Source organism: Cupressus sempervirens, chromosome 9 (genome assembly GCF_028749045.1).
Source record: "Cupressus sempervirens isolate cs-2001-9-10 chromosome 9, ASM2874904v1, whole genome shotgun sequence".
Taxonomy (NCBI): Eukaryota; Viridiplantae; Streptophyta; class Pinopsida; order Cupressales; family Cupressaceae; genus Cupressus; species Cupressus sempervirens.
In genome coordinates this window covers 8,945,274-8,972,873 of record NC_143126.1, presented here as the reverse complement: position 1 = coordinate 8,972,873, position 27,600 = coordinate 8,945,274, and the positions used below count along the sequence as shown (strand labels likewise).

Genomic DNA, 27,600 nt, shown 5'->3' with positions numbered 1-27,600 from the left:
GATCAAGATAAAATAGACTACTTCTTGTTTGATCTCCTTTTCCTATCAGTCTATCATCAGTATCATAGATTTTTGCAGTTTTATTTCCAAATTCTACTTTGTAACCTACATTGCCTAACTATGAGACACTTAGCAAATTGTAGTTTAGTCCTTCAACATAGTATGCATTATGACATGAAATTTTTTCTATAAGCTTAATGGTACCTTTTTCTTTGACTTGACATGGAGCATCATTACCAAATCTAACACAATTTCCATCATACTGAGTAAAGTTAACAAACTTACTTTTGTCTCCTGTCATGTGATGTGAGAATCCACTGTCTATGATCCATTTATCATTATTGTTCATGCATGTTACCGGTGCTATTGGCTCTTCTTCATCAGATTGGTCCTTCATGGCCACATAAACAACTTCATCATCATTATCATCAGAATCCTCTTCAGCAATATAACACTTCTTGCCTTTGTCTTTGTAATCTCTCTTATCATCTTCTCTTCTATTTTTGTACTTGTTGCCTTCCTTGTATTCCTTTTTCTATGTACACCTTGCAGCAATATGTCCTACTTCATTGCAATTAAAAAAAATGATAGGCATTTTACCTTTGAATCTTTCTTTTCCTTTGTGAAATCTTCTAGCTAGTAGCGCTTCTAGTTGTTCCACATCTTCCTCATCAATGCTACTGTCACTGGATACATATTTCATCTTTCTTTTTTCTTTCTTTGATTTCACCTGATCAGCATCCTTTAATGATAGCTTGGCTTTGAAAGTAGATTCATAGTTATCAAAGTTAGATAATTCAAATGCAGTGAGTCTACCTAGTATGCCTTCAAAACTTAGATTGTTTCCTCGCACACATCTTAGCTCTTGTATAGCTGATACTCTGATAGCATAGATAGGAAGCAAGGTTCTTAAAAACTTACTATTAATAGTATCATCATCTAATTGGCCATTCAAGCATCTTATTGCACTTACCACTTCCTTTATTCTAGCAGCATACTGAATAGCATTCTCACCTCCTTCCATTTTCATATCATCAAACTTTCCTCTGAGACTTTCTCTTTTTTCTCTTTGGTCATTCTGATCTACTCCAATAATGTCAGACAGGGCTTTCCACATTTTGAATGCAGTGTCACATTCTTTGATATCACCAAATTCAGCATAGTTGAGTGCAGAAGCAATTTCTAGAATTGTTTGATTGTGTTCCTATTTGTTTTTTAAATTTTTTGCAGTAGGAGCACTAGTTGGATCAACATGTTTAGTATCAATTGAGTTTTGGGCATAATCTCCTATGGATCCAAGATGTAGCTTCATCAAGCTTTTCCAAGCAACAAAATTGTCTTTGTTAAGCTTGGGAGCTTCTCTCTTAGGCATTTTGATCTTTTCTGCTTTTGGTCTTTTAAACTAAATAAATAGCCGAGGCTCTGATACCAATTGTTATAATTCTTTAGAATAACTGAGAGGGGGGGTGAATAAGTTATTCAAGGTCCAAATGCCATGATGAAACTTTTTTTGTTTTCTCTACAAATCCTTAATGGTGCATAACTGAACTTATCATGGATGCAATTTAAATATTAAAACAACTAAGAAAAGTAAACATGCATCACACCATAACACTAAGAATTTGATAATCCAGAAACCCTCTAGGAATAAGAAGGTAAAACTGGTGTGGGAATGATACCCACAAAATAACTGTGCAATTGATTTTAACCACTTCTGATGGTCTGCCCTATTAAAGGCTACAACACATTGTTAAATGTGACCTTGTTAGAGGATTTCACCAAAATGTTAGGAATGGGCATGGTTAAAGGACTTTGTAACATTCACTTGGAATGTCACATTGTTAAAAGATTTAAAACATGGCTATTAAACCAACCTAAGTCCATATGTTTTATCTTAACTGTTACAATTGCTAGAAAGTTACAACAATAGCTTTGATCTGATTCAACTTACAACATAACTTGCAAATTACAGATCACACTTCAGTTCAATCCTTTGCTTGGCTTTTAATCACTTCAGTTCTATTAGCTTGTCTTCCTCTCAAGCTTTTTTTCCTTGAGTCTTCTTTACTCATCAAACCAATGCAATCATATCTGTGGTTATCCAGCGAAATAGAGTATTCTTTGTTCTATTACTCCTTAGCACTTTTCTTCAATAGCTCATGACTTCATACTTTCTCACCACCACTCTTCTGCTTCGTGACCTTATGAATTCTTAAATAGAAATTTGAAATATCTTTCCTTCTCAATTCTCCCTTTCCAATATTAGTGTTTCAATGTATTAGGTAGGATACAATGTATCTACCCCATATTTCTTCTTCATCTAGAAACCTTGTCTAGCATCTAGTTGTATTCTTTAAAAACCTTTTTACATGGTGTTATGTGCTACCAACTCATCACACTTATTTTCTATCTAGTTTACAAACTTCTAGGTAACAATCTTGTCAGTTCAGATCTAGTAAATCTTCGATTTCAAAATAATGCTCGGCATTATTGGTTTACTGATACTCGGCTTGTTCAATGTTACTCGACACTTGTATCTTGCTCAGCATCTATCTTTACTCGGCACCTGTTTCATGCTTGGCACTTGATGTTTACTCGGCACTTGTTTTATGCTTAGCATCTATATCTTTACTTGGCACCTATTTCATGCTTGCCACTTGATGTTTACTCAGCACTTGTTTTTTGCTTGACATCTATATCTTTACTCAACACCTATTTCATGCTCGACACTTGATGTTTACTCGGCACTTATTTTCTGCTCGACATATATATCTTTACTTGGCACATTCTAAAAGTAAACTTGCTCGGCTTCAACTAAGAATCTATTTAGCACTGACTTGCTTGCTTGGCTCTCTCTCTCTAATGAACTTCGTTAGACTTTACAATTGACTTAGGTAAAACCTTACATCTTTGATATGTTTTAGTGTGCCCATTCTTTGTGTCTTAGAGTATGTCATCAATATACTTGTTCATCAATGGCTTAGCTGATCCTTGTATTTCATTGCAACATCATAACTTCAACCTTTCTCTAGGTACTCTAGTTACATCTTATTGATTGCCTCCTCCTTGTCAATCAACCAATTGATAATATTTGGATCACTAAAGCAATTGTCATTCCTGCAAGTAGCAAGTTTGACATCAATGACAAAACAATGATTGAGAACATTCTTTACCAGTTCCATTACTTTTTATGTATAATCTCTTCAGTCATTTCCAACAATCTCCCTTATGATCTTTTTCGATAATTTCCAACATATGACATGCTATATGGCATGTATTATTGATTAGTTTTGTTACTGTTGATCAAGGTGTGATTAAAGACAAGTTTAAAGGAAACATTGACTCTTGATATTTATAGCCGAATACTTATCCTTGAGTTATTGACATTGTAAATGAACTAAAGGTATTATGAGTGTACATGTATGAGTATGGTAAGAAGTGGATATGAAGCATCTACCAACATGATCAAATCCATGTAATGGCAAGGTATGATAAGTAAGCACAAACATGTGTGTAAGATTAGGCAATTTTAAGGTAACCTGTTACTTTATTTTAATAATTGTTGAGATAAGGAAGTATTTGATTTCATATTTCTTTAGATATTTGATTTGGTTTATGATATATGATTGATTGATATATCTAATCAAGTTTCTATTATCACTGACCTATTGATGTAGTTTTGAGTGTGTCTAAGTGGTTGTAGAGAGAAGGTAGAAAGAGAGAGTACGGTTGAGGTAGAGAAGGCTAGCCCCTCAGAAGCAAAAGGTCAGATCATCTGGTAACCTACACACACGACATACTTATTATTATTGTTAGATTTATTTTTTTACCCTCATGATTTAAGTTATATTTTTTCTTAGAGATCTTGTGATGGAAACATAAAATTGTATATAGTAAATCCTTTTAGTTTATGCATTATGATATATGAAGATGAGAAGTAAATTACATTACCTTAACTTAGTAAAGTAAATAAAATTGATGTATATTGAATTAGAATGCATCCAAATTGGAATTCAATTCATTTAAAGAAATGCAACGTTGACCTTGTTCATTAGATGACATCTATATTGTCGATAGAAATGAATGTAGAATATGTCTTATACAAGTAATAAAATGGATTTTCATAATTTTCTTTTGACATGATTATATTTTTTATGTATACCATTGCATCGGGGTGATGCATTTTCTAAGTGGGGAAGGATGTCACAACCCATCTACCCATAATCTGGATAAAATGTAAATTTTACTACCACATAGATTTTGTTTATTTAACATAATTATAAAAGGAAATAAATAAATTTCATTGGATAAATTTATTAATGGATAGCTTTATTTAATTCATTTTTTGAATAAGGAAGGGATTTTGGGTCAGTTACAAAAGGGGATTCCTTTCCTTAAGTGTAGTTATGGAATATTGAAAGGGGGAACTATACAGGAGATAAACAATAGTTGTAAGCTAGAGGGGGACACAATATTTGGAAACTACATGGAGACTGAAAAGAAGATTGAAAAGAGCTTTGTAAAATCAACACACTGTGAGGTTCCTCTTGATTGTTTAATGCTCTGATTACCATCTTATCTATTAAAGAGTTTGAATGATGTCAATATTAACCTGATCTCCATTCCTTTTTCTTATATATAGTAATGCATTTTATTTCCCTACATTGTTAGAAGAAATCATCAAATTATGTAGTCTATTTTACATACATGTTAGTTTATCGCTATGATAAGATGGGGAAAACTAACCCCTGAGCCTGAATGTATCTAACAACAACCAAACTAAAATAGAGAAATAAGGAAAATATGTGTAAAATTTAAGTTCATTAAACAAAGTCAGATTTACTCAAAGTTAGTAGAAACATACTTGGTTATGGCTCTTTAAACCATTTTTTTTGAGTTGTAAACTTCTCATGCACTGGACTGAGAAATGTGTACCCTATATAACCTGAAACGAGAGAAAGATGTGGATTAACACATGAGAATGTGCTAAATAAATTATCTTGTTAGCTTGGAAAAGTGTTAGCCATATTCTTCTTCTAATTGCCTTTACAATATGACAAGGTGCACCAAATAAAAACTAGTACAAGGAAATCAAATTAAACTCCACATCAATCACTACAAACCAATAATTATACTAAATTGGAAAATAAAATAAAACATGTGGTCCTTTTATTTTAGCGGCACAACATCTTAGAGAGATTCAATGAAATTGAAGCCATATTCTTTCATTTTCTAATGATAATGAAGAATACGCTATGCATAATTAAAATCCTTTCTTATGGTGATTAAAATAAACTATTGTTGGCTTTTGAATGAGAAAGAAATCATCATTCAATGACTTTTGTACCAACAGAAGATTCTGAGGTAAAAGCTATATTCATAACCTTAGATGATATCCCAATAGTATAATCAAGAGTATCTAAGTTCCTCATAAAACTAAACTATCTTGAACATCAAACACCTCGAGCAGTGAGCTAAATAATCATAAGAATTAAACAATGGACTTCTTAAATTGTTAGTCTATGTGTATGTGAATAAGCATAGAAAAGAAGATTATGTGTTTACTTATGGTTGGATTGGGAAATAAGTTATAGTGGAAAATCTTACTCGAGTATCAACCTATATAATCTAAGAAATAATTGAATAGCTTAAGCTATTGGTTGAATCTATTATACTATTTCTTGTAGTTGTATGTTAGTTTGAGGAATTATATGTTAAACAAAGATGTTAAATGGCCTTGAATTCTTAAAGTTCTTCACTTATAACCACTACGTTAAGTGATATTTATGGAATACAATAATATATCTTATCTCAAGCAGCTTAATTCTCCAAACAATAGTAAAGTATATGTTTATGTCAAGTATGGTATATGTTTAATACAAATAACTTTATATTTCCTTACTAAGTGTTCATAATTTTAGTATGCATGGAGCTTCAATGTATTACAAAAGAAATAAATCTTCAAACCTATATTTAAATATATTTTATTATGAGGATCTTTTAGGCATATGAGAAGCTTTTAAGCACGAGTGTTGCTTGATTTTACTTTGAAATTATACAATATTTCATTGTGTTGAGAATACCATACCCATGGAATTGGAAGAGTGTATGAATGCGGACTGTTTTGTATCATATGACATTTTCTGAATATAAGTGTTGTCATCATGAGTGTGTTTAACTACCTTATGGGATGAGTATATGTGGCAAATTGGGAAGGATATAAATGGATATCATGTGTTTTGTTTCTTCCTATCTACTAGTACTATTAGAATAGATTTGGTATGTTTCATTTCTTCTACTAGCTAATTGTGGCTCTTTAAGTTCTTGACCGAGCAATTTCATTTTACTGCATATGTAGATATGCATTATCTTTTTGGTATTGCATATGATTAGATATGATTTCTTTTATCAATAGATATGAATAGAGATTCTTTCATTTATTTCACTACATATTGAGTAGATATATTATTGTTTAATATTCCCTATAACACTTGGTGAATATGCTACTTATACATATGTGGAAAGTTTTAAGTTTCACAGATGTACTAGACCCATTTGATCCTCTTGTTCCAAGTCACTAGGCTTCTCCTACCAAGGTCGAGGTGTTCTTCATGTTAGGAAGGAGCTTGGGGGAGGTAAACACTCCATTGATGGTGTGGTAAAAGTGCCTAGACTACACTCCGTCTCATATAGCATATGGATGATGTCCAATGGCTTTGGAGACTGGATCAAAAATATGGACACATGTTTGAGGCAACACGATAACTCTACCATGATGTAATGTAAACATTTATATAATGATGACTATTGTGATATAATTATTTTCAATGTATAGTGTATCAATAATGATCTTGATATAGTTATTTATCACGCATTTTGATAGATGAATGACATATAAGTTAGTATCTTAGATAATGCACTGTAGTTTCATATTGTTATGGTAAACTCAATTGTTAATCATGATTATGGTTAGTGGAATGATTTTTTACTTTTCAGACTAGGATTTTGCTCATATATTTATCCACATCTCTAGAAATTGTATGATGTGATGATTGTGGTGTAGGACATGGTTCTTATGTACATCTACCCTCAATATAATCATTAAGCTAAAAAAAAGAAACCAAGGGGGAAGTACTAGGCAGATAAGCACAAAACATACCAAAATGAGCTTCAAAAACCACCGTACATCTGTAAACATAATGTTCATTACTAGGCTCTAATGGAAAAAGAAACAATCACACACCATCAAACAACCTCATGGTTCATCAACATTACCATATGACTCATCATCTGATTCTTCCCCTCCAATATATGGAGTCAAGGGTACCATGTCCTGCGCTAATACTCTATTGGTAAAAATAGTTCATCTCATGTCGGTCCTACTCATTGTGTTCCAAAAGTATATTTCTCTTTAGTTTTTGTAACTTAATTTTTTAATCACTAGTTTTATTTATTTCTAAGATTTTGTATTTTGTCAAAGTATTTTTTTTTTAAAATTTGAAATGATGTACCAAGAATCAAACTTGCATAGCTCCATCTATTTTTTCTCCATTTTACATTATATATAGTTGTGAATTAATCAGATTTAAAATTTTTTTGCATGGTCTTTCTTGAGAAAGAATAGTATATTTTTCATTTGGTATCATAGAGTTTCCTCTTCCTAATTAGAGATATTGAGCTTCTTTATCTTGTATCAGATCCATTTGATCTTAAATCATTATGAGTTTAGGTTTGATCTCAAATATGGACATCTTGACTATGATATTTTGAGATTCTATCCAATTAAATAATGTAGATGGTTTACCAAGAATAGTATAATCTAGTAGAAATCATGGCCCTAGAGATTTTGGTAGGAATTATAGAATACACTTTAAATTTTAAAATTTTACAATGGAAAGAGAATCATTAGAGCTACATTATACAAATTTGGGGTGCCCTATTCAAATGACTTCTAGTGATAGAGTCAATATTTTATGAAATTCATTGGTGATTAATCTATATAAGATGATTTTTTTAAAGAATAAATTTGAAGCATTTGTTGATTTTTTTGTTTAAATACTAATCTTACAAAGAGAGTTGGTGTGATATAAAATTATTAAGGTTAGATAGAGAGGGAGAGTATACCTTTAATTCATTTGTGTATTTTTGTAGGAAAAATGATACTGAGAAGGAGATAATAAGTAGTTATACTTTGCAACAAATTTGAGTGTCTAAAAGGAAGAATAAGATGATTATAGAGATAGTAGGGAGTGTAGTAGAAGAAAATAGACTCCTAAATGAGTATTTGAGATATATTGTGGTATCTTTTTTTCATTTCATAAATAGAAGTGCAGGATATGTGGTAATCAATAAAATTTAACTCGAGGCATGGGAAAAATGTAGATAGATGGTTGAACACTTGAGAGTGTTCAAATGTGTGGCTTACGCCCATTTTTCAAATGAGAAGTGGCAAAATTTCGATATCAAGGGTAAGAAGTTCAACTTCAAAGATTATTGTCCTAAATTGAAGGCACATGTAGATTGTATATCCTAATCACTAGAAATTCATTATAAGTAGAGATGTGGAATCATTCAGATTGAGTCATGGGATGCATCAATGGACACATATTAAATACCTTTCAATCTAGTATCTATTGTGATGAAAATCATAAGAATGATGGTTAACAATATGATTCAATAATAGATTTACATATCTAAAAAATAACTAATAACTCTTTGAAATATAGACATAAAAGAAAGAAATCATAAATAGCTAGAGCATTAGATCATTAGAGATCTCAAGAAATCCATGCTGACATGTGGAGAGCTCTAGAAGGCTCTAAACACATCTTAACACATATTATACAATAGAGTAGTAGAAGTAGTGAGAATTGAGACCTTGTTCTTTCCTTCCAAAGGCCAAGAAATACTAAGAATCTAAGAGAGATCTACCAAAGTGAGAGGTGTAATGACAAGTTTGATGAAGATATATATTTTGCATTGTTATATCAAAGTGATACATTTTATTTTGAGGATTATACGAAAGAGGGGAAATATTGTGAGGCCATTGGTGAGGACATAGATCTCATAGAATTGAATATAACATAGGAGCTAAATTAGTTTCCTCGCAACAGATAAGTTATTGAGTGAAATGGACCTATACGACCAAAATACATGCTAAAGGAAAAATATATAGTCATAAGATTCAATTGATTGTCAAGGGGAAAGAAAAATATTTTAGGAGAGACTATGATGAGATGTATTCCTATTTTGAAAGGATGGAAAATAAAAAATCCAGGTAGTTATAGTTCAATTATGGCCCAATTGAAGTGGAAGGTATTTCAAATAGATGTAATATCTACCTTTACAAATGGAGTAATGAAAGAGGGAGTTTTTGTGCAGCCACCACCTAGTTATGAGTTTGTGGGTGAAAAAGACAAGGTGCATAAGATGAAGGCTCTCAATAGGCCAAAGCAAGCTTTATAGGCATGATAGTAGATTTGATTCATATTTATCAATAAATAGATTTAGGAAAAATGATTGCGAGTCCACTCTTTACATTAAGGTAGTTACTAGTAAGATTTTTTTTTTTTCTTATATGTAGATGATTTAGATTTTATTGGGGACTATTATTTCACAGATTCCATGAAAAGGGAGTTTGAAATGAAAAAAATGTCTTTTGAGGTATTTTCTAGGCATAGAAGTAATAAATGTGTAATGGTACATTTATTTCTCAAGAAACATATGTAGACGAGATATTCAAGAGATCTAGGATGCAAAATAAAAATCCTCCACCAACACCAATAGACATAGGTTTGAAAGAAAGGAAGATTGTAGCAGCAATATGAATCCAAGCATGTATAAAACTTTGGTTGGAACTTTAATGTGCATAAAGAAACTAAACCAATCCTGATATAATGTGTGCAATAAGTTTTATTGCTAGATTTATGGAGATTCCAAAAGAGTCACATTGGTAAGAAAGTGAGAGAATCATGCGGTATATGAATGGTACTAAAGAATATGGTAATTTAGATATTGTCAAAAATAGTTTTAAGTTAATTGGTCATATCGAGGAAGTGTGGATGATAGGAAGAATAGTTATAGATGTATGTTCTATATAAATTTAGAAAAATACTCTCATACACTACCAAGAAGTAACTTGTTATTGATATATCTATATCTAAGTTTTTGTGTGCCCTTTATCATACTCCCTTTTATTTGAATAGTTTACATAATTCAAATTAAAATAAGAAATATTAATTTAAATAAAAATAGTAAGAAAAATCACATTAGAGATTTTTATTCATATTGCACTAATTGAAGGCAGTATATATGTACTGTCTCCTGTCATCACGAAAAGTCACATTATCTTATTTCCTATAGAAGATCTCATCTTCTAATGTGTGGATAATGACTATAAACATTTGATTGAGTTCTCTTTTCTTCAATTTTTTAAAGACCATGAAGATATGGATTTCGATGTTTATCTATGCGACAACTGAGGGCGAGAATCTTTGACTGGCGGTTTGGAATTTAAGATGGTATTCACAATGGAAGGACTGTTCTAGGTTACTTTCCTGGTATCTTTAATTTTTTTTAATATACCTCATTTTGTCTTTCGCCTAGATTTTAGATATGGAATATAAGATTTATTACTTCATTAATATTGAAAAAGAGATTTCATAGATTTTATATGAAGGCTAATTCCACCCCTGGACCAAATTTTCAATGTACTCAATTGGAATGTGGAGATAATGGACTTCTAAAAAAAGAAAAAAGAACTGCCAAAGCTCGTAAAGGGCAGAAAGGAGAAGAGTGGGGAATTGATAAAGCAAAGGGCACTAAAAATCTTCTGTTTTAAAGAACAAATGATGTATCAGTACAGAGTACAGATGGTACTTATGTTTTCTTGGAAATATCAAAATTGATGGCCTTAGAATGAAATAAATTTGAAGTTAATATAAATGATTCATGATAGAAGAGAATTTGGTAAGGAAGGTTCATAACCCTCAAACTTGCTATAATTGAGGAAAACTCTTAGTAAGTGTATGGATATAATAATTTAGAAATCAGTCGATCTTTCAAAAGAGGAATTTACCTAATTTACAAGCCAAGAGCAATTTTAAAATGTTTGTTTAATACCGTAAAAAGTCAGTAATTTAAACTTGTTTTGAAAGCATGAGTATCTTTAAAACATATAGAGAGAAGCTAGATTCAAGTTTCACAGATTATTAAAGCTTTAAAGGACAGAAAAATATAAGAATAGAGAACAGCATGGAAAGAAACGAGGTTATCAAACTCAGTCTACTTCTCCACTAGTTGAGAAAAACAAAACACAGGTGACCGTTCATATGAAAGGTGAATCTCTGATGAAGGAAAACTTTATATTGTTTCTATTGCAAAAAGTATATTCTAGACATGATAAAATGATATCTTGTATAAGAAGACGCAATGCAGTTATCTTATTCTTTGTACAAGTTATACCAGAAATAACCATTTACAGAGAAAGAAGAACTACTAATATACGTAGTGTTTGATACCGCATGATTTGGGTGTGTTTTTGTACTCGATTAATTTTTTTAATATAAATTATCCATTCAGAGCGTCACGAGGATAGAAGAAACACCCAATTTTGATGTGTAGAAACTCAGGACAGTTCTGATATCAAACTGATAAGTGTGGATGGATTAGATTCACAATGATAATTAAACACAAAATACACAATCCAGGCACTTACAGAAATAATAGAATCATTTCATTGCCTAATCATTAAAAAACCATTACATTGTGCCTCTTTTATAGAGGTCTTTGATTGTTTCAAGAAACATCTAAATTGACGGACATAGAACAAATAGTCTTCTCTAGAAATTAAACATAAATGACTTCTATAACTTTACCTAATGAAATTTCTAGAATACCTTATTATGCTTTACACATTCCAACATAATGTATACAAGTTTTGAAGTGCAAAATAAAGGCAATATCTATTGTTTAGCGTTATAATCTTTCATAAAGGCTTTGGGAAACGAAATTGCTTATTTCCTTGGATCCAATCTGATCCTAAATCTAGAGCTTTCTATTCTAAAATAAATTATGTGTTCTATAGTATGTTATTTAAAGACGTTCAAATCTGTTAAAAAATAAGCCACAACTACACTAAAGATGATTTAATCACCAAGAGATCCATTAGAGCAACTTATAGAATTAATATAGTATTCACAAAAAGGGTCTGTTATAGTATCAATGAGTAAAGATGAAAGCGTTGTCAAGATGACAAGTAATGGTTTCTGGCCATTATATAAACATTAGCCACAAATATCAACCTTGTGGCTAGGAACATCTGGTTTCTCAATATAGACATACAATCTCTTTAGAGACAAATCTTCTTTCATGTACATGAATTACTCTAGAGAACTATTATACTAGTCACCAATCTGGCTTGATGAGAAACAGCTAGAATTGGAGATTTAAGTTCTAGTACCAGTTGTAACAGGACTACTGAGTCCATTGCGTTTGGAAGGGAATAGAACAACTATGGCACTGCTAATGCCAATCACAACGATGGGAACAACCTGCAACACCTTATTTATGGTTGTTTGAGCAGATGAGTAAAAACACTGGACAATATTTTGGTTTGTGAGAGCCATTACAGCGAACACCACAAGAGCCACAGTTGCATGGACAAAATCCTTCGCTTTAAGCCTGTACTCAGATTTATTAGCAGGCTTAACTTTATTACCAGTGGCTATGCCATAAATGGTAGCAATACCCCAGTGCACTTTACCCGTTGAGGAATCTGTGAAGGTATCAGTCAAAGATAAGACAAAGCATAAAATTCCAAGAATACCCAAAACAACTCCAACTATAATCTGATTGGATTTCTTACAGTCTCCATCATTGGTTATAAGATTAGAAAGAACTTGCAACACGAACAGAATTCCAGTGGGTAACGCCTTTGTGAGTTTAGATACTGTTGAACATATGTAATTCACCACTTTTGAAGTGCTCGTTATTGTTGAAGAAGAAAGTAGGAGTTCTTCACTCTCCTTGGCCTGAGATTGACCCATTTTCAAATTCCTGAACTGTTGAAACTTCAACTCTGAGATTTAGAAACTGTGAAGAAGTTGCCTTAGATTTCAATATGGGTGGCTTATTATCAATTGTCTAAGTAGCCAAATTTGACTTGTTTTCTTATTAAAAAATCTACGTATATGAAATTAATATAATCTGCAATGGTTATCCATTTAAACAACTGTACAACTGCTTCTTATCCCAAATCTGTCTATGAAATGTTATTTAATTTTTACATCTGTATCTTTCAAGCTATCTTATCTTCAATGTCGGTTTGATTATTTTTCTAGGTTCTCAAAGGAGGTCACATGTTGTGTGCAAATAATGGGCATCTTCAGTTGTCTCAGTCAAAGTTCAAAATCTTAGTTTAATTTTTACTTTCTGCAAACATTATTGCCTTCAACTTTAACATGTCTTATCCAAATTCTCTGAGATCGAGATATGTTGGGAAGCTGTCTTAGACTTGTATTGGTATGAGATGAATTGAAACCAGCCAATTTTGACCGATGAGAAGGAATCTGTCAATCCTCTTATTTCCCTTAAACTATAAATGTGGGCTTTTCATCAAACATATGATTCATTTAACTTTTCCACATTTCGGTGTATGGATTTTTGTGTTTATTTATTACGCAGCAGAGAAAGGAAGACTTTGAAAGACAGTTAAGATTTTTTCATATGGTTATCTTCCTTGAAGGGCAGTTATGGGTCTCTTTCCTAGACAATTATGTGAAGTTTTCTGTAGAGCTCCTATTGTGTTTACTAGATTTTATGTTTGAAATATTAAATTTACAAAAGTTTGGATTATTATTATTTCTATAGGATTAGTTCTGTGGTCCAGTCTAGTGTCTAATAATGTGGTGAGTTGGGATGATACTAAGATTTTAAGAATGTATGAGCATATAATGTACAAATGGATTTTAAATTTAAAAATTTAGACAAAAATTTAAAGAGATGAGAATAAAGGAAAGACATAAATTCTATAAAGTATGATTTTGCAACTGCTGAAGAGTTTTCAGCTCTATTCAAATGGAATATAGTGTACATAGTAAATTTAAAATGACTAGTGTTTGAACTTCCAAGGTGGAGGAGGAAAGAAATTAGTGTCTTTTATAGACTTTGTGCCACTCTCTCTTAGTAATTTTCTTACTCTAGTGACTAATGTAATTTTGATTCTTGTGGGCCCTACCCAAGCACCGTTATTTCTTTTCTTAGTTTTTATCTTGTTATGGTGGCCCATATTTCTAGACCTCCCAAAGTGTCTTGGTTATTCTAATTCTACTCCTCTGGATCCCTCTAATACTCTTTCAAGAATTAGGCTTATCTTGTGCATAACTGCATACTTTGTCATGGTAGGTTGCAAGGTCAAACTTCTAGGTATGACAACTCTCTTGTTTGAATCTTAACTTGATTTTGAAGTTTTTTCTATTATGATTGTGGAATACTAAGAGCAGGGATAACTTTAAGAAACCCCTCCCGAAAAAAAAGCCTAAAATGTTGGTGAATCCAACATCTTGGGGGCAGGAAAATTTTAATATCGACGGCAATTTTTTTGTTCCATATAGGGAAATAAAATATTATATGTTGGCGATTTGTTTCTTGCCCTAGCAAAAATCATTTTAAATGTGGCGAATTAATATTTGTTTTCATTGACGGATATATAAATGATGATTTTTTTTCCCTTGCCAAAAATGAATTAATAATGTCAGAGGCAAATTACTTGTTTTGTAGAAAAATGAATAATAATGGTCTTGGCTAATCTTCAGTGGTAAACTGAAAAATTGTTTAATCTACAAGCGAAATTTGCACATGTATTGGTTAGTGACTGTACTGACTGTTGAGTAGTCACTTTCAATTTTTGACTTGTGTACTGTGTTAGGTGTGTTATTAATAATGTCGTAACATCGTTACGTTAGTGTCACAATTACCAAGTTCACTATCGTCACTTTTGTTACGTTAATAGTAAATACAATAGTTTTATTGACTATTGATTAGTTAGAGATCAACGATAGTAGATGCATCTCAGGGCCACTCGCTTGAAAAGACTTGGAGTCGCACATAGTTTTTCGGAATGGAGAAACGTGGAAAAGTTTACATGGAAATCATTAATCATGTAGGCACTATTAACTGTACGACATTAATGTCAGCACATTTCGATGTTTCACACACTTGAAAATTAATAGGAATACGAAAAGATAAGATATGGAAGATCGTGAATGCCAAAGAATTAGATGCAACTATAGTTTTCCATTAAATAGGCTCTTCAATTCCTCTTTCAATATCATTTCTCATATTCTAATTTTTTCAATCCGAATTTGGTTTGTAGTTGCACTTTGCAGAGTTTTCAGTTTCTTGAATCATAGTCATGGATATGCCAATTTGCCTAAAATGCACTAATATGGCTCTACAAAAGCCCTTTCTAGGAAAAATTCCTAATAATGTCCTTGCCATGGTTTGCAAGGTAGATGGCCGAAGTACTTTTATCCACCATGCTATATGCATGGTACTCGGCCATGAATTCTTGATAAATGATAAGAGGTACTGTGTGTCCACAGATATTACCTCCTGCTTCCTCATGTCTCTTCTTGACCTTGGAGGCAGGCAAATAGACATGTTGATGCTTCTGCGTAACATTTTTAAGGAAACATTTTTAGAAGATGATTTCAAAATTATTGTATTGGCCAAGTAGGTACCAGGGCCAGGTATTGGCATCCCTTTTGCAGATGTAGCAGACAAGTGTTGGGAGGAAGGCATAGGGTGCATTATACATAAGCATCCTTTCTTGCTTGGCATGAACGAATGGCAACTGACTTGCCATCAGAAGTGGGCGCGGCTCAGAAGGGATTTTCTACAGAAATGGTTGTTGTTGGACGATGACATCAACAAGATGAACTTCACATGGGTGGATGAGTTCAGTGACATCATCTTCTCCAATAGATTCCTCACGAATGAAATTGAAGACCTTTCTGATTAAAGGATTCCTCACGAATGGAATTGAAGACCTTCACATGGGTGGATGAGTTCAGTGACATCATCTTCTCCAATAGATTCCTCCAATAGATTCCTCACGAATGGAATTGAAGACCTTGGTTCCCTATTTAGTATTCCTTGTTCCCTTGGTCCTTTAGGGAAAAAAAATGTTTTGATTAGGGAAAAAGTTTCCCAATTTTTTTTTTTCAAGATATCTATATTTTTCTTTGGATTGGGCTCAACCCTTTTTTGTAAATTATGAAATAGTAAAACTAGGCTGATTAGTGATTTAATCAGCTATTTTGAATAAGTAAGCTATGAATCAGTATTATGTACATTGTATAGTCTAAAATATTATCAATGTAAACAATAGTTTTTGGCTTCTCAAATCATTCTTCTTCTTAGTCTACGACTTTGTAAGTTTGTTTCAAATTTATGTGTCAAATTTTTATAATTTATGTGTCAATTTTTTATTTCATACCTATCTTGTCACCTATTCCTAACTTTTTATTTATTATGAAATCTTTTAAATGATGAAGAATAGTTTATAAAAAATTATCAAAATTTTCAATATATGTTAATTTTTAATAATTTATAGATATTATACCTATATTATATTTTAATTTTGAAACTAAATAATAAATATGAATAAAAATAGAGCATTTGCAATTATATTTTTAAATTGTAATTATAACCATATCATATACATATAATATAATTAATTATACTATACTATAATATAATATAATATAATTATAATTTATAACCATATAATATTTATATAATATAATAATAATAACAATGTGTATGACAATCTCAGATAATCATGGATTTCATGACACGTGTCACGATTTTGGATGAATTTGGGCAGATGGGAAAAGATTCCTCAAATCGGCTTGAAATTCATCTCGAGCCATCGATCTATCAGATCGAGTCTACTATCTGAGATGGTCATTATATATTTTATTAAATTTATTATTATTATATTATATTCTATTATATAATAAATAATTATAACATATAATATTTATATAATATAGTAATAATAATATTATTATTATTATACAATATAATATTTATATAATGTAATAATAATAATAATGACTCGAGTTATCGACAAAATTATTATTATTATTATTATTTATATAATATTATGTGGACATAATATTATATAAATATTAACAATAATAATTTCGTCGATGAGTCGATGACTCAAGTCATTATTATTATTATTATTATAAATATTATTATTATTATATTATATAAATAATAATAATAATAAGAAGAAGAAGAACCATCGAGTCATCAACAGCTCGGGAGGAATTTCGGGCCGATTTGGGAAATCTTTTCCCATCTGCCCAGATTCATCCAGAATTGTGACACGTGTCACGATTCTGGATGAATCTGGGCAAATGGGAAAAGATTTCCCAAATCGGCCCGAAATTCCTCTCGAGCCATCGATGACTCGAGTCAATAATTATTATATAAATAATAATAATTTCGTCGATGACTCAAGTCATTATTATTATTATTATTATAATATAATATTATATTATATAAATATTATATGGTATAATATAATAATAATAATAATAATAATTTATTTATTTTTTTGATCGATAAAACAGCCAAGGCCATGATTATATATTCATAAAAATTAAAATAATTACAATAGCATTCCTCCATTCAAACAGGCACTGGTAGGAAAGAACGGGGAAAGAAAACCTCTAGTCTTGCTCGGGAGCTCAGTCCTATATTATTACAAATTCAAAGGGGCATACCCTAGTCAGAATATCCTGATTAAATATTACATTTAATATTTATTTTCAACGAGAATAATGAATAGTGCTCTATGAATCCAATAGCTCCTCTTAGCAATGATTTCAGTGCTCTTTTTAATTTAAGCGAAGTGACCAAAAGCTTGCATCCCTATTTAATTACCTTGCCATCAATCTAGTTAATAGTAAATGCTTATAAAATCTCATAAAATATCTATCTAGTACAGAATCAAATTTAAGAAATTTGAGAAAATACCCTCAACAAACAATAATAATCTCTTATCAATGTCAGAGATAAGCTCTAAGCATAACCCACATAGGAATAAAGGAAACAAAATCAAATTGCATAAAATAGAAACTTTATCCTCTAACATCAAGGGAACTTTCAACAAACTTAGACCGAGCCAAAATTAAAATTCGTAAATAACTCCTAGCTATATCAACTTAATAGAAGAGGGATGGAAAGAAAAGAAAGGGAAGAAGGACACTCTCGCTAGGATGGAAAATTATCCTTCATTACAAATTTGTAAATTTATCCCATCCACCCCTTTGTTGGCTAAACTATCTGCTTTCTGATTGCCTTCTCGAAAGATATGGAAAATTTGGATTTCCTCGAAATGATCTAAAATATCTAGTACCTCTCTCAATCTCGAATTCAATACCCAATTGGGTGTGTCTCTCTTCCTAACTGCATTTAGGATTATCTGAGAATCCCCTTCTATGATAACCCTTTTTAAACCTAATTCTTTGCATAGCTACAAACCTTTCTCCAATGCTTCTAACTCAGCCAAGTTATTTGAGGTAGACATGATGGGCATAGCTTTCTTTGCTATCCACTTACCTTTATCATCATTAATATTGCATCCTATACCTGCCACAACTGGGTTCCCTCTAGTAGCCCCATTAAAGTTGAGTTTGTACCATCCATACATGGGCGGTGCCCATCTACATTTAGCCCTGTCGTCCCTATTTTTTTTAACATATACCTGAGGCAGATTAATCAGATTGGTCCAATGCTTCTTCATAGTGCCATCCCAGATTGAGAAGGAACCTTCCTCTATCATGGATTTCTTGAGATGACAATTCATCACCTCCACAATACATGCCTCTAACTTTAATTAAAAAAATTTCATTTTTAATTCCTCCTCTCAGAAGATGCATCGATTTCTCTCCTTCCATATTTCACAAGCTACTATAGATGGGCCTAAGTTCCAAAGCTTACTATAGATACCCATACTACTGCCTATAGGCCATGCTAAAAGGAAATCTATGAAGGATTCAGACAAAGGAGCAGACCAACCTAACTTACATTTCAGCCTATCCCAGTAGTTTTGGGCAAAAGGACACCTATATAACATGTGATCCACATCCTCGCTGTTTTGTTTACATAGTACACATCTTGAGGGACCTAAAACCCCAATTTTGGATAATTTGTCAGCTGTCAAGATTACATTTTGGTATGCTAGCCATAAGAAGAAGCCTACCTTGGGAAGACAAGCTGAACCCCAGCATAGATTGAGAGGAATTTCTATTTTGCTACATCTTTGGGAATGAATAACAGCCTTATATCCATTTTTCACACTATACTTTCCATAATTTGAGGCGGCCCATAAGAGTTCATCCTTTTTATCTGCTTACTTAATTCTCCTATATGATAGAATCTTTTCATAGGCTTCTGCAGATGTGGCATCTAATCCCAACCCTTCCACAGATCTCCAAACCCATTTATGGGTGCCTTCCAAAGAATTTGGGAAGACAAGCTGAGCCCCAGCATAGATTGAGAGGAATTTCTATTTTGCTACATCTTTGGGAATGAATAACAGCCTTATATCCATTTTTCACACTATACTTTCCATCATTTGAGGTGGCCCATAAGAGTTCATCCTTTTTATCTGCTTGCTTAATTCTCCTATATGACAGAATCTTTTCATAGGCTTTTGCGGATGTGGCATCTAATCCCAACCCTTCCACAGATCTCCAAACCCATTTATGGGTGCCTTCCAAAGAATTCTTTATCTTATAATTACCAACTTTATCCCCCCATAAAGACACCAATTTATCTTTAAGAACCTTAGGGAAGGGACTCGCAGAGAGCGGAGGAAGTCCATCCCAAGAATCTTCCCAAAATAGTGCTTCATCGCCTAGACCCACATCCCATGTGAGAAAGTTGCTAATAAGAGGACGACATCTAGACATAAAATTCCAACTTTTAGATCCTTTAGGTAGATTAATCATTCTAAATAATGACAAAGGATCATCTAGATTAAGGTATTTGGAATATAATATCTTTGACCACTTATGTTCTCTCTCTATATACAATCACCATATAAGTTTCGCACCCAACACTTCATTTTGCCATTGTAGATTCTTAATCCCTAACCCCCCCATCTCCTTGGGTTTACATATATTCTCCCATTTGATGAGTGCCAATTTTTTATCCTCTTCACAATTTTTCCATAGAAAGTTTTTGAGTTTGGATTCAAATTTTGAGAGTGAGTTTTTAGATAAAGGAAGACATGAAAGGGGGAAGGTTGGAATGGCTGTTAGGATAGAACTAATCTTTGTAATCTTTCTTGCTTTTGAAAGCCATTTGTCTTTCCAACTTTCGATTCTCAAATCTAGCTTGTCAAATGTGTTATGCCAAATCTTACTGGATTTTGTACCCTTCTCCAAGGTAATTCCAAGATATTTGCAAGGAAATTGACCTTTTTTATAACCCATAATTTTGCAGATCCTATCTTCCATCTCAGATTTAGTATTTAACAAAAATATCTCTGATTTGTTTCCATTCACTTTTTGACCTGAGGCATCCATATAAGACTTAATGATGGCTTTGAAACCCTAAGCTTTAGAAACTGTACTCTTTCCAAGCAGAATTGTATCATCTGCATATTGTTGATGCGTGATATTTGGCATATTGCGTGCCACAGTGACCCCCGAGATTTCTTGATTATGGTATGCTTTAGGTTATGCTCTCCCAAAAGCTTCCACTAGAATAATAAATAGGGAGGGGGATAGTGGGTCCCCTTGTCTTAAACCTCTTGATATTTCAAAAAATCCTTCAGGCGATCCATTGATGAGAACAGAGATTTTGGGAGTAGAGATACATTTAAAAACTAGGTTTATCCATTGGTGAGAGAAGCCAAAGGTTTCGAGGACCTTGCATAAAAAGCACCAATCAACCATATCATACGCTTTTTGAATGTCCAATTTCATGAACATGCATGCCTCTCTATTTTTTGATGTTGAATGAATAGTCTCTTGGATTGTTAGGATGTCATCTAGGATAGATCTACTCGGGACAAATCCTATTTGCTCTTCAGAGATTAATTTTGGCAATACTCCTTTAAGCTTGTTTGCAAGAATTTTAGAGAAAATCTTATAAATTGTGTTGCATAATGCGATAGGCTTGAAATCCTCCGAGTAATAATAATAATTATTATATTATATTATATAAATATTATATGGTATAATAATATTATAATAATATAATAATAATAATAATAATAATTTCGGAGTCATCGATGGTCTAGGATGAATCTTGATCTATCACATTGAGATGGTCATTATTATTATCATTATATTATATTATTTAATATAATATAAATAATATTACATATAATATTATATTAAATAATATAATATAATAATAATAATAAATTTAATAACCATTTGATAGTCTATAGATCGACAGCCTGAGATGAATTTCGGGTTGATTTAAGGAATGCTTTCCCATCTGCCAAGATGCGTCTGGAATTGTAACACGTGTAACTTATGTACATCACTACATTATTTAATATTGATTTTGAGTCTTGACAATTTATTACGGTTAGATGCACATTGTACATAAAAGTTAAAACCATCAATTTCTTATTGTAATAATTTTAACTATTAAACTTCAAGTATTACCTTTTTAGAGTATGAAGTTGAGAGTTCTGGAACATAAGATGAGAGTCTGATAGAATAGCCATAGGGTTTTCAAATTTTAAATTTTCAAAGACTAGCAGTTGTGTTCTAATTTCTGAAGATTGAATGTGTGAAACTTGGGTATCAGATGAACACACCAATTATCCAATCTCAATTCTAGGTATTTAATTTTTTCAAAAAAATTCCATTGCAATTTGTAGCAATAGAAATCTTGATTTTAATTGTCTTAGGTTTACACTTTACAATTATTTTGAATAGGGTCTAAAGTCTAATAACCAGTAGTAGCCAAGCATGGGAAAAACAAAGTCAAAAACCTCCCAAACGAGTGCACCCATAAAGGAAAAGAACACCATTATACAACTCAGACAAGTGCTACAAACCCCAGGTTTCACCAATGAATGTCATGATATTTTTTATCCTATTATCCATGGAGATTCTGGAATCATCGCAATTAGACATTCATTGTTTGGTAAGTGGAGTTATCCGTAGAAGGGGATAATTTATTACAAATATGATAGCAATATTGGTGCATATACAAATAAACTAGCTGCTCTGGTTACTAGATTAGCAAACCTCGTTGTACCCAAAGTATTCCCTTGCCCTGAAATTGTAATGCTATGCACTTAGAATTATGATGAAAATAGAAAGGCAATTGTAAACCAAAACACTTAGGAGGAAATTTTATCAATAACTGAGACTAAATTTTTCACTCTGTTAGACCTAGGGCTAGGGTTTAGAATAGAAAGCTCTAATGAGCATATTGACTTGGATAAACTAGCTCAGGCTTATGAAAAGCTAGAAAGAAGTTTTCAAGATTCATATATTAATGGTTTAATACCCTCGGCATCCACTAGTAGTGTTACTGTCACACTGGACAAAGACCATAAGCCTCCTTATCCGTATGATATTTTTGTGACATGGGTTCAAAATACTATTTCTTTGTTATCATTTTGCCTAGGATTGGACAGTAACAAGGAAGTGGGGGCCAGTGTTCTTGAAATGATTTATAATATCCATTGTCGAGGTCAGTCATTTGACAATGTAGTAGTAAGATATGATTTTGTTCCATACATTGTTGAATCTATGCAACAAAAATTACTAATGATTAAACAAAGTATAGCTATAGGCAAGATGAAGACATTTGGGTTCACAAGTTACTTGTGCTACCTTCTTTTAGCAAATCATTGCCCAATATTTGAGATAGAGAACAACAAGCTTGATATTGAGGTCTATAAGTTTGATGAGAAAACCCAGAAGAAATCAGAGACACCAAGTCCAGTATATGAGTGGACACATAAGATGAGGATGACTGCTAACAATAAAAACTACAACCATTTTGTAGACTTCTTTTTGGCACCTATTTACCAAAAAATCACAGGCACTACAATTCCTAGATTGCCTATGTCTTGTAAAGATTTCATTCAATTGGGAAGTCAGATTCAATTGGTTGATTGGTTCTTCATGGAAGAGTACACTGTCTTAAGGTTTTATGGTTCAGCAATTGAACCCTGCAAACTTCCAATGCATGTTATAGAAAGGGTTTTTGCACTGGAATATGTAAGGCAGATGGAGAGTGCAGATGAACTTTTCAGTGGACAACAAAAGAAAACGATATTTCCTTCCTTGCCTTTCGCAATTAGAGGCCTCACATTTGAGAGAAAGGATTTCAAAGTGGCAAATGAATTGGTAATTTTTTTTGGCTTTCATTTTGTTATTCACTGGAATTATGATCCAGTGAACATAATAAAAACAAGACTTATTACCAATGTGAACTTTGTGAGCAAATATCAACACCAGGAGATGCCATTGATAAAAAAGTTAAAAAATAAGGATTTTTGGGATGAGGTTAAGAAAGAGATGGAGAAAAATACAACAAAGAATAATATTTCAATGCAACAACTGTCATCCCAAATTACGACATTGCACATATTAGAGTCACACAAATCAAGGACTCTAACATACTTAAATTTCTACGAAAAAGCACATGAACCTTTTAAGAAGTCCATGCCGAAAGCAATTAAAGAGGCATGCATATCTAAAATGTGGTGTCAAACCAAGATAACTGAGTTTTGGAAAATGAGGCAAAATTTGGGTGAACCAAAGACATCAATTTTTTTTGAGGAAATTGATGAAGATGACCTTTTCAGCACTTATTGGGATAAAGAGCATCCAACTGTACTATATCAACTTGAGAGTTGTAGTGAAAGTGATATTCAAAGATAGGAGGACCTCCAATCTGATGCTGACATTCAAGGTATTGAGGATTCTGGGTCAACCAAGGGCAGAGATACTATTAAACTTCAAATGAGTGATTCTACTAAACAAACATATGGTAAAGGAGCAACTATGATACAAAAAATGGGTTATGTAGGTATAGGGCCCATTGGTACTAGCATGGATGAACCTTGTGCAAAAAAGAGAAAACTTATGACAATTACACCTCAAGAAATGTCAGCGATTACTTTAGCAATGTATGCACTAGTGGCTTCTATACAAAACCCTAAAAATAGTCCTAAAATGCCAGGATTTGGAATGGGCCATCTTAAGTAGTTGGAAATCCTCAAAATACAGTTGTAGGTGGAGTAAGTTTAGCTGGGGATGGAGGAGCATCAACATTCAACAATAGAGTTGATAATTCACCTTTCAAACACTCAATTGTGTCAGAAAACCCAAATTTTAGTTTGAATGAGTTTGCATCAAAGTTTGGACAGACAAGCAAAAGAAATAGGAAAATTATGAAGACTTTGAAAAGTGATGCAGTTGTCGAATGTCAGGGATCTACTAATAGAATATTTCCAATATATGATCCAAACAATGAAATGATGAACTTCATGATTGTTATGCCCTTGGGTAGAGATAATAATCCATGACAAAATGTAATAAATTGTAACAATATACAAGTTACCATTCTTCAAATGGATTTGTCAAAAGTAAAAAATATTGACAAAATCAATATATCAAAAGAGAGCAACAAAATGGTCTACTCTACATTTCTAAAAGTGGAGAGGGAAAAAAAAAGGCTTACAAAGAAAATAGAAAAGTTATAGGTAGATCTTGATAATGTGAAGGCGAAGGAGAAAGCAACAGACAATAGGTTCAAAGAATTGCAAAATAGGATAAAAAAATCTTCTCCTACAGAGGCAATTGTCTAGCAAGAAAAGATGAATGAACAAGTGCAACATTTGACTAAAGAATTGGATGAGTGCCAAAATAGACTTAAGAATGAACAAGCGTCTACTGCACAGTTGTTGAAGTCTATAGAGAGTAGTACACAGGTCATGAATCAATTGAAAACTGAGTTGGAATCAGCTGCTAAGGGAAATAAAATTTTGAAGGATGAATGAGAGAAGGAAAAGAAAAAGGCGGAGTCTAGGGCAAGTATGATTTTTAATTTGCAAAAGGAATTGGGGAATGAGAAGAAAAAAGAGGAGTCTACTGCAGACACAATCCACAATTTGAATAACCAATTGGAGAATATGAAACAAAAAGAGTTGTAAACTACAAAAACTATCAGTGATTTGAAGGAGGAATTGGAGAATGCAAAGAAAAAAGAGTCTAGTGTTACTGCAAGCACTAACACAATCCACAAATTGAGGAGGGAATTGGAGAATGCAATGAAAAAAGTGGAGTCAGTTGCAAAGAAAAACCTCAATTTGAGAAAGGAATTGGAGAACATGAAGAAAGAGGAGTCTACTCAAAGTCTCCATGATTTGAAGAAGGAATTGGATAGTGCGAAGAAAAAGGAGGAGTCCACTTCAAAGACAATCCATGATTTAAAAAGGGAACTTGAGGAAAACAAGAAAAAAGAGGTAACTACTGCAAATAAAATTCAAGATTTGAAGAAGAAATTGGAGGATGAGAGGAAGAGAGCAACTGATTGGCAAAGGCAACTAGAGGAAATGCAGAAAAAGAGTGAAAAAGAAATGTCTAAAATGAAGAAAAAGGTGGAGAATGTAATGGCAGAAAATAGAACGACCTCTTCCAAAGACCATCATGTGAATTATACTATAATAAACATAGTTAAGCTTATGAAACAAAAAATTTGGGACAAAATAATGACGATCGGTGATGGTTTGGTTGAATGGCTTGATTTAAATAGCAATCTCAGAGTTGTCTTTGAAAATGTAAAAATTGAATTTCAGGGTAAAAAAAAAATCTTCACCAATTCCTTAAAAGATCTTTTTGACCAAGTTCTCAATAAAGTAAATAGATCTAGTCAAAGGATTTGGCAAACCATGGAATAAAAAACTACTTGGATTCCTATGTAATGGCCATTAATGTCTCTCAACATTATGAAGAAGTAACATGAATTGCTGAATCGCTCAATTCTGCTTCCAAAGAGTTGATGAAGATGAATAACACCATAGTGAACTTGCTGAATGTTGGATTACCAAATCTTGATAACTTAGAAAGCACATTCATTGGAAACAAAAATTATATGAAAAAGTTTCAGGGAAAGATGAATTCTCATTTAGGGGAATTTCCTGAGGAATTCACTCCGGAGGGAATTGCAATTTGCATCAAACCACTGTCAACAATGAGTGATGCTATAGATAGATTCCTCCTATCATATGATTCTATCTCTCAGAAGTATTTTTTGTTGACAAGACTACAAATAATTAGCTACAACCTCAAAAAAATGGGGCTTCCAAATGATGTAGAATTGAGTGCCCTAAAGAAATTTAGTGAAGCTGGGTCATCTTCTCAAACTGTTACTATTTCTATTAGTGGCAGTTATAGCTGATAGCACCAAGTAGTAACACTGTAAAAACTTAGTAAGTGATAGAACTAAAATCATTTTGTTACTTGTTACTCTTTAATTTCAAATTTTGGATTTAATTTCAACTTTGTTTAATGTTAATTGTTACAGGAATCAAGAGCCAGCATATCAAGATAGTTGGGCAGCCAGGCACTAGCATAGTAGCATACTATGACATATCAAGAATCAAGAGCTAGAATATCTGATCATATATACAATTACAAACTAACCTATAGCTATTGTTGTTCCCTTGTATCTGCAAAAGGGAATTCATGGTCATTGCAATTTGACATTGAGTCATTTGCAAAGGGTTGTAATTGACAATCGTTAAATGTATTATGTTACATGCTGATTTGTAATTATAAATTATAATACAATTTTTTTTAAATGGAGCTTATTCCTTTAAATGCATTATGTTACAATTTCTTAAAGAAAAAACTAGAATCAATGAAAATCTCCACATGGAAGTACTAAGTTTGTAACATGAACATGTTCAAAAATAAATAAATAAAATTAAGCATCTATAAAGGGACAGTGAATGAAAGCTATAAATTAACTTCTACAAACATGTTACATAATTAATTAGTAGGTTTAGTCTTAGATCAGAGCTACTAGCCTACTACATGACTCACATAGAAGGTTGAGAAGCTACTATAGTTGCCATTCTTCCTGGATCGGCTTAGCATCACTATCATCAGAATCCTCCTCATTTATTGCATATAACATTTCATTGTTTGTTGTGTTTTCTTCATATTCACTATCAATGTTAGACTCACTATGCATACCAAATTCAACATCATCTTCATTGCTTTGACTTTCAATATCACGATATGAACCACTGCCACTGCCACTACCACTGCCACTTGTGTTTGAAATGTTGGCAATCCCTCTTCTTTGACATCGTTTTCTCCAAATGTTGACAGCCCTGTCATAAGGGAAACTTTCTACCTCATACCTAGAATTATAGAGCCTCAGACAATTATCTAAATTTTTGTCTAATTTGTTTCTAATCTTTGATTTAAGGAAGCCCAAAGTACTAAAAACTCTCTCATCCTCCACTGAACCCGATATCATTGTCAAACATAAATTGGTAAGCTTGAAATATTCTGGTATTGCCTC

The 27,600-nt window shown here is 32.4% G+C and overlaps 1 protein-coding gene across 1 annotated transcript; it reads right to left on the bottom strand.

Annotated features, from left to right (window-relative positions):
- Positions 1-12,165: 12,165 nt before the first annotated feature.
- On the bottom strand, positions 12,166-13,185 carry LOC149537367 (protein DMP2-like). Its single transcript, XM_089800645.1, has 2 exons — positions 12,866-13,185; positions 12,166-12,775 (listed from the first exon to the last, which is right to left on the bottom strand). The coding sequence occupies exons 1-2, from the start codon at positions 13,044-13,046 to the stop codon at positions 12,447-12,449; spliced, it is 510 nt and encodes a 169-aa protein (XP_089656771.1). The 5' UTR covers positions 13,047-13,185; the 3' UTR covers positions 12,166-12,446.
- Positions 13,186-27,600: the final 14,415 nt, after the last annotated feature.

Coding starts and splice junctions, on each gene's coding strand:
- LOC149537367 (XM_089800645.1), bottom strand. CDS start 13,046: ATGGGTCAATCTCAGGCCAAGGAGAGTGAAGAACTCCTACTTTCTTCT. Junction 12,776..12,865: donor TATAACCAATGATGGAGACT/GTAAGAAATCCA, acceptor ATACCTTCACAG/ATTCCTCAACGGGTAAAGTG.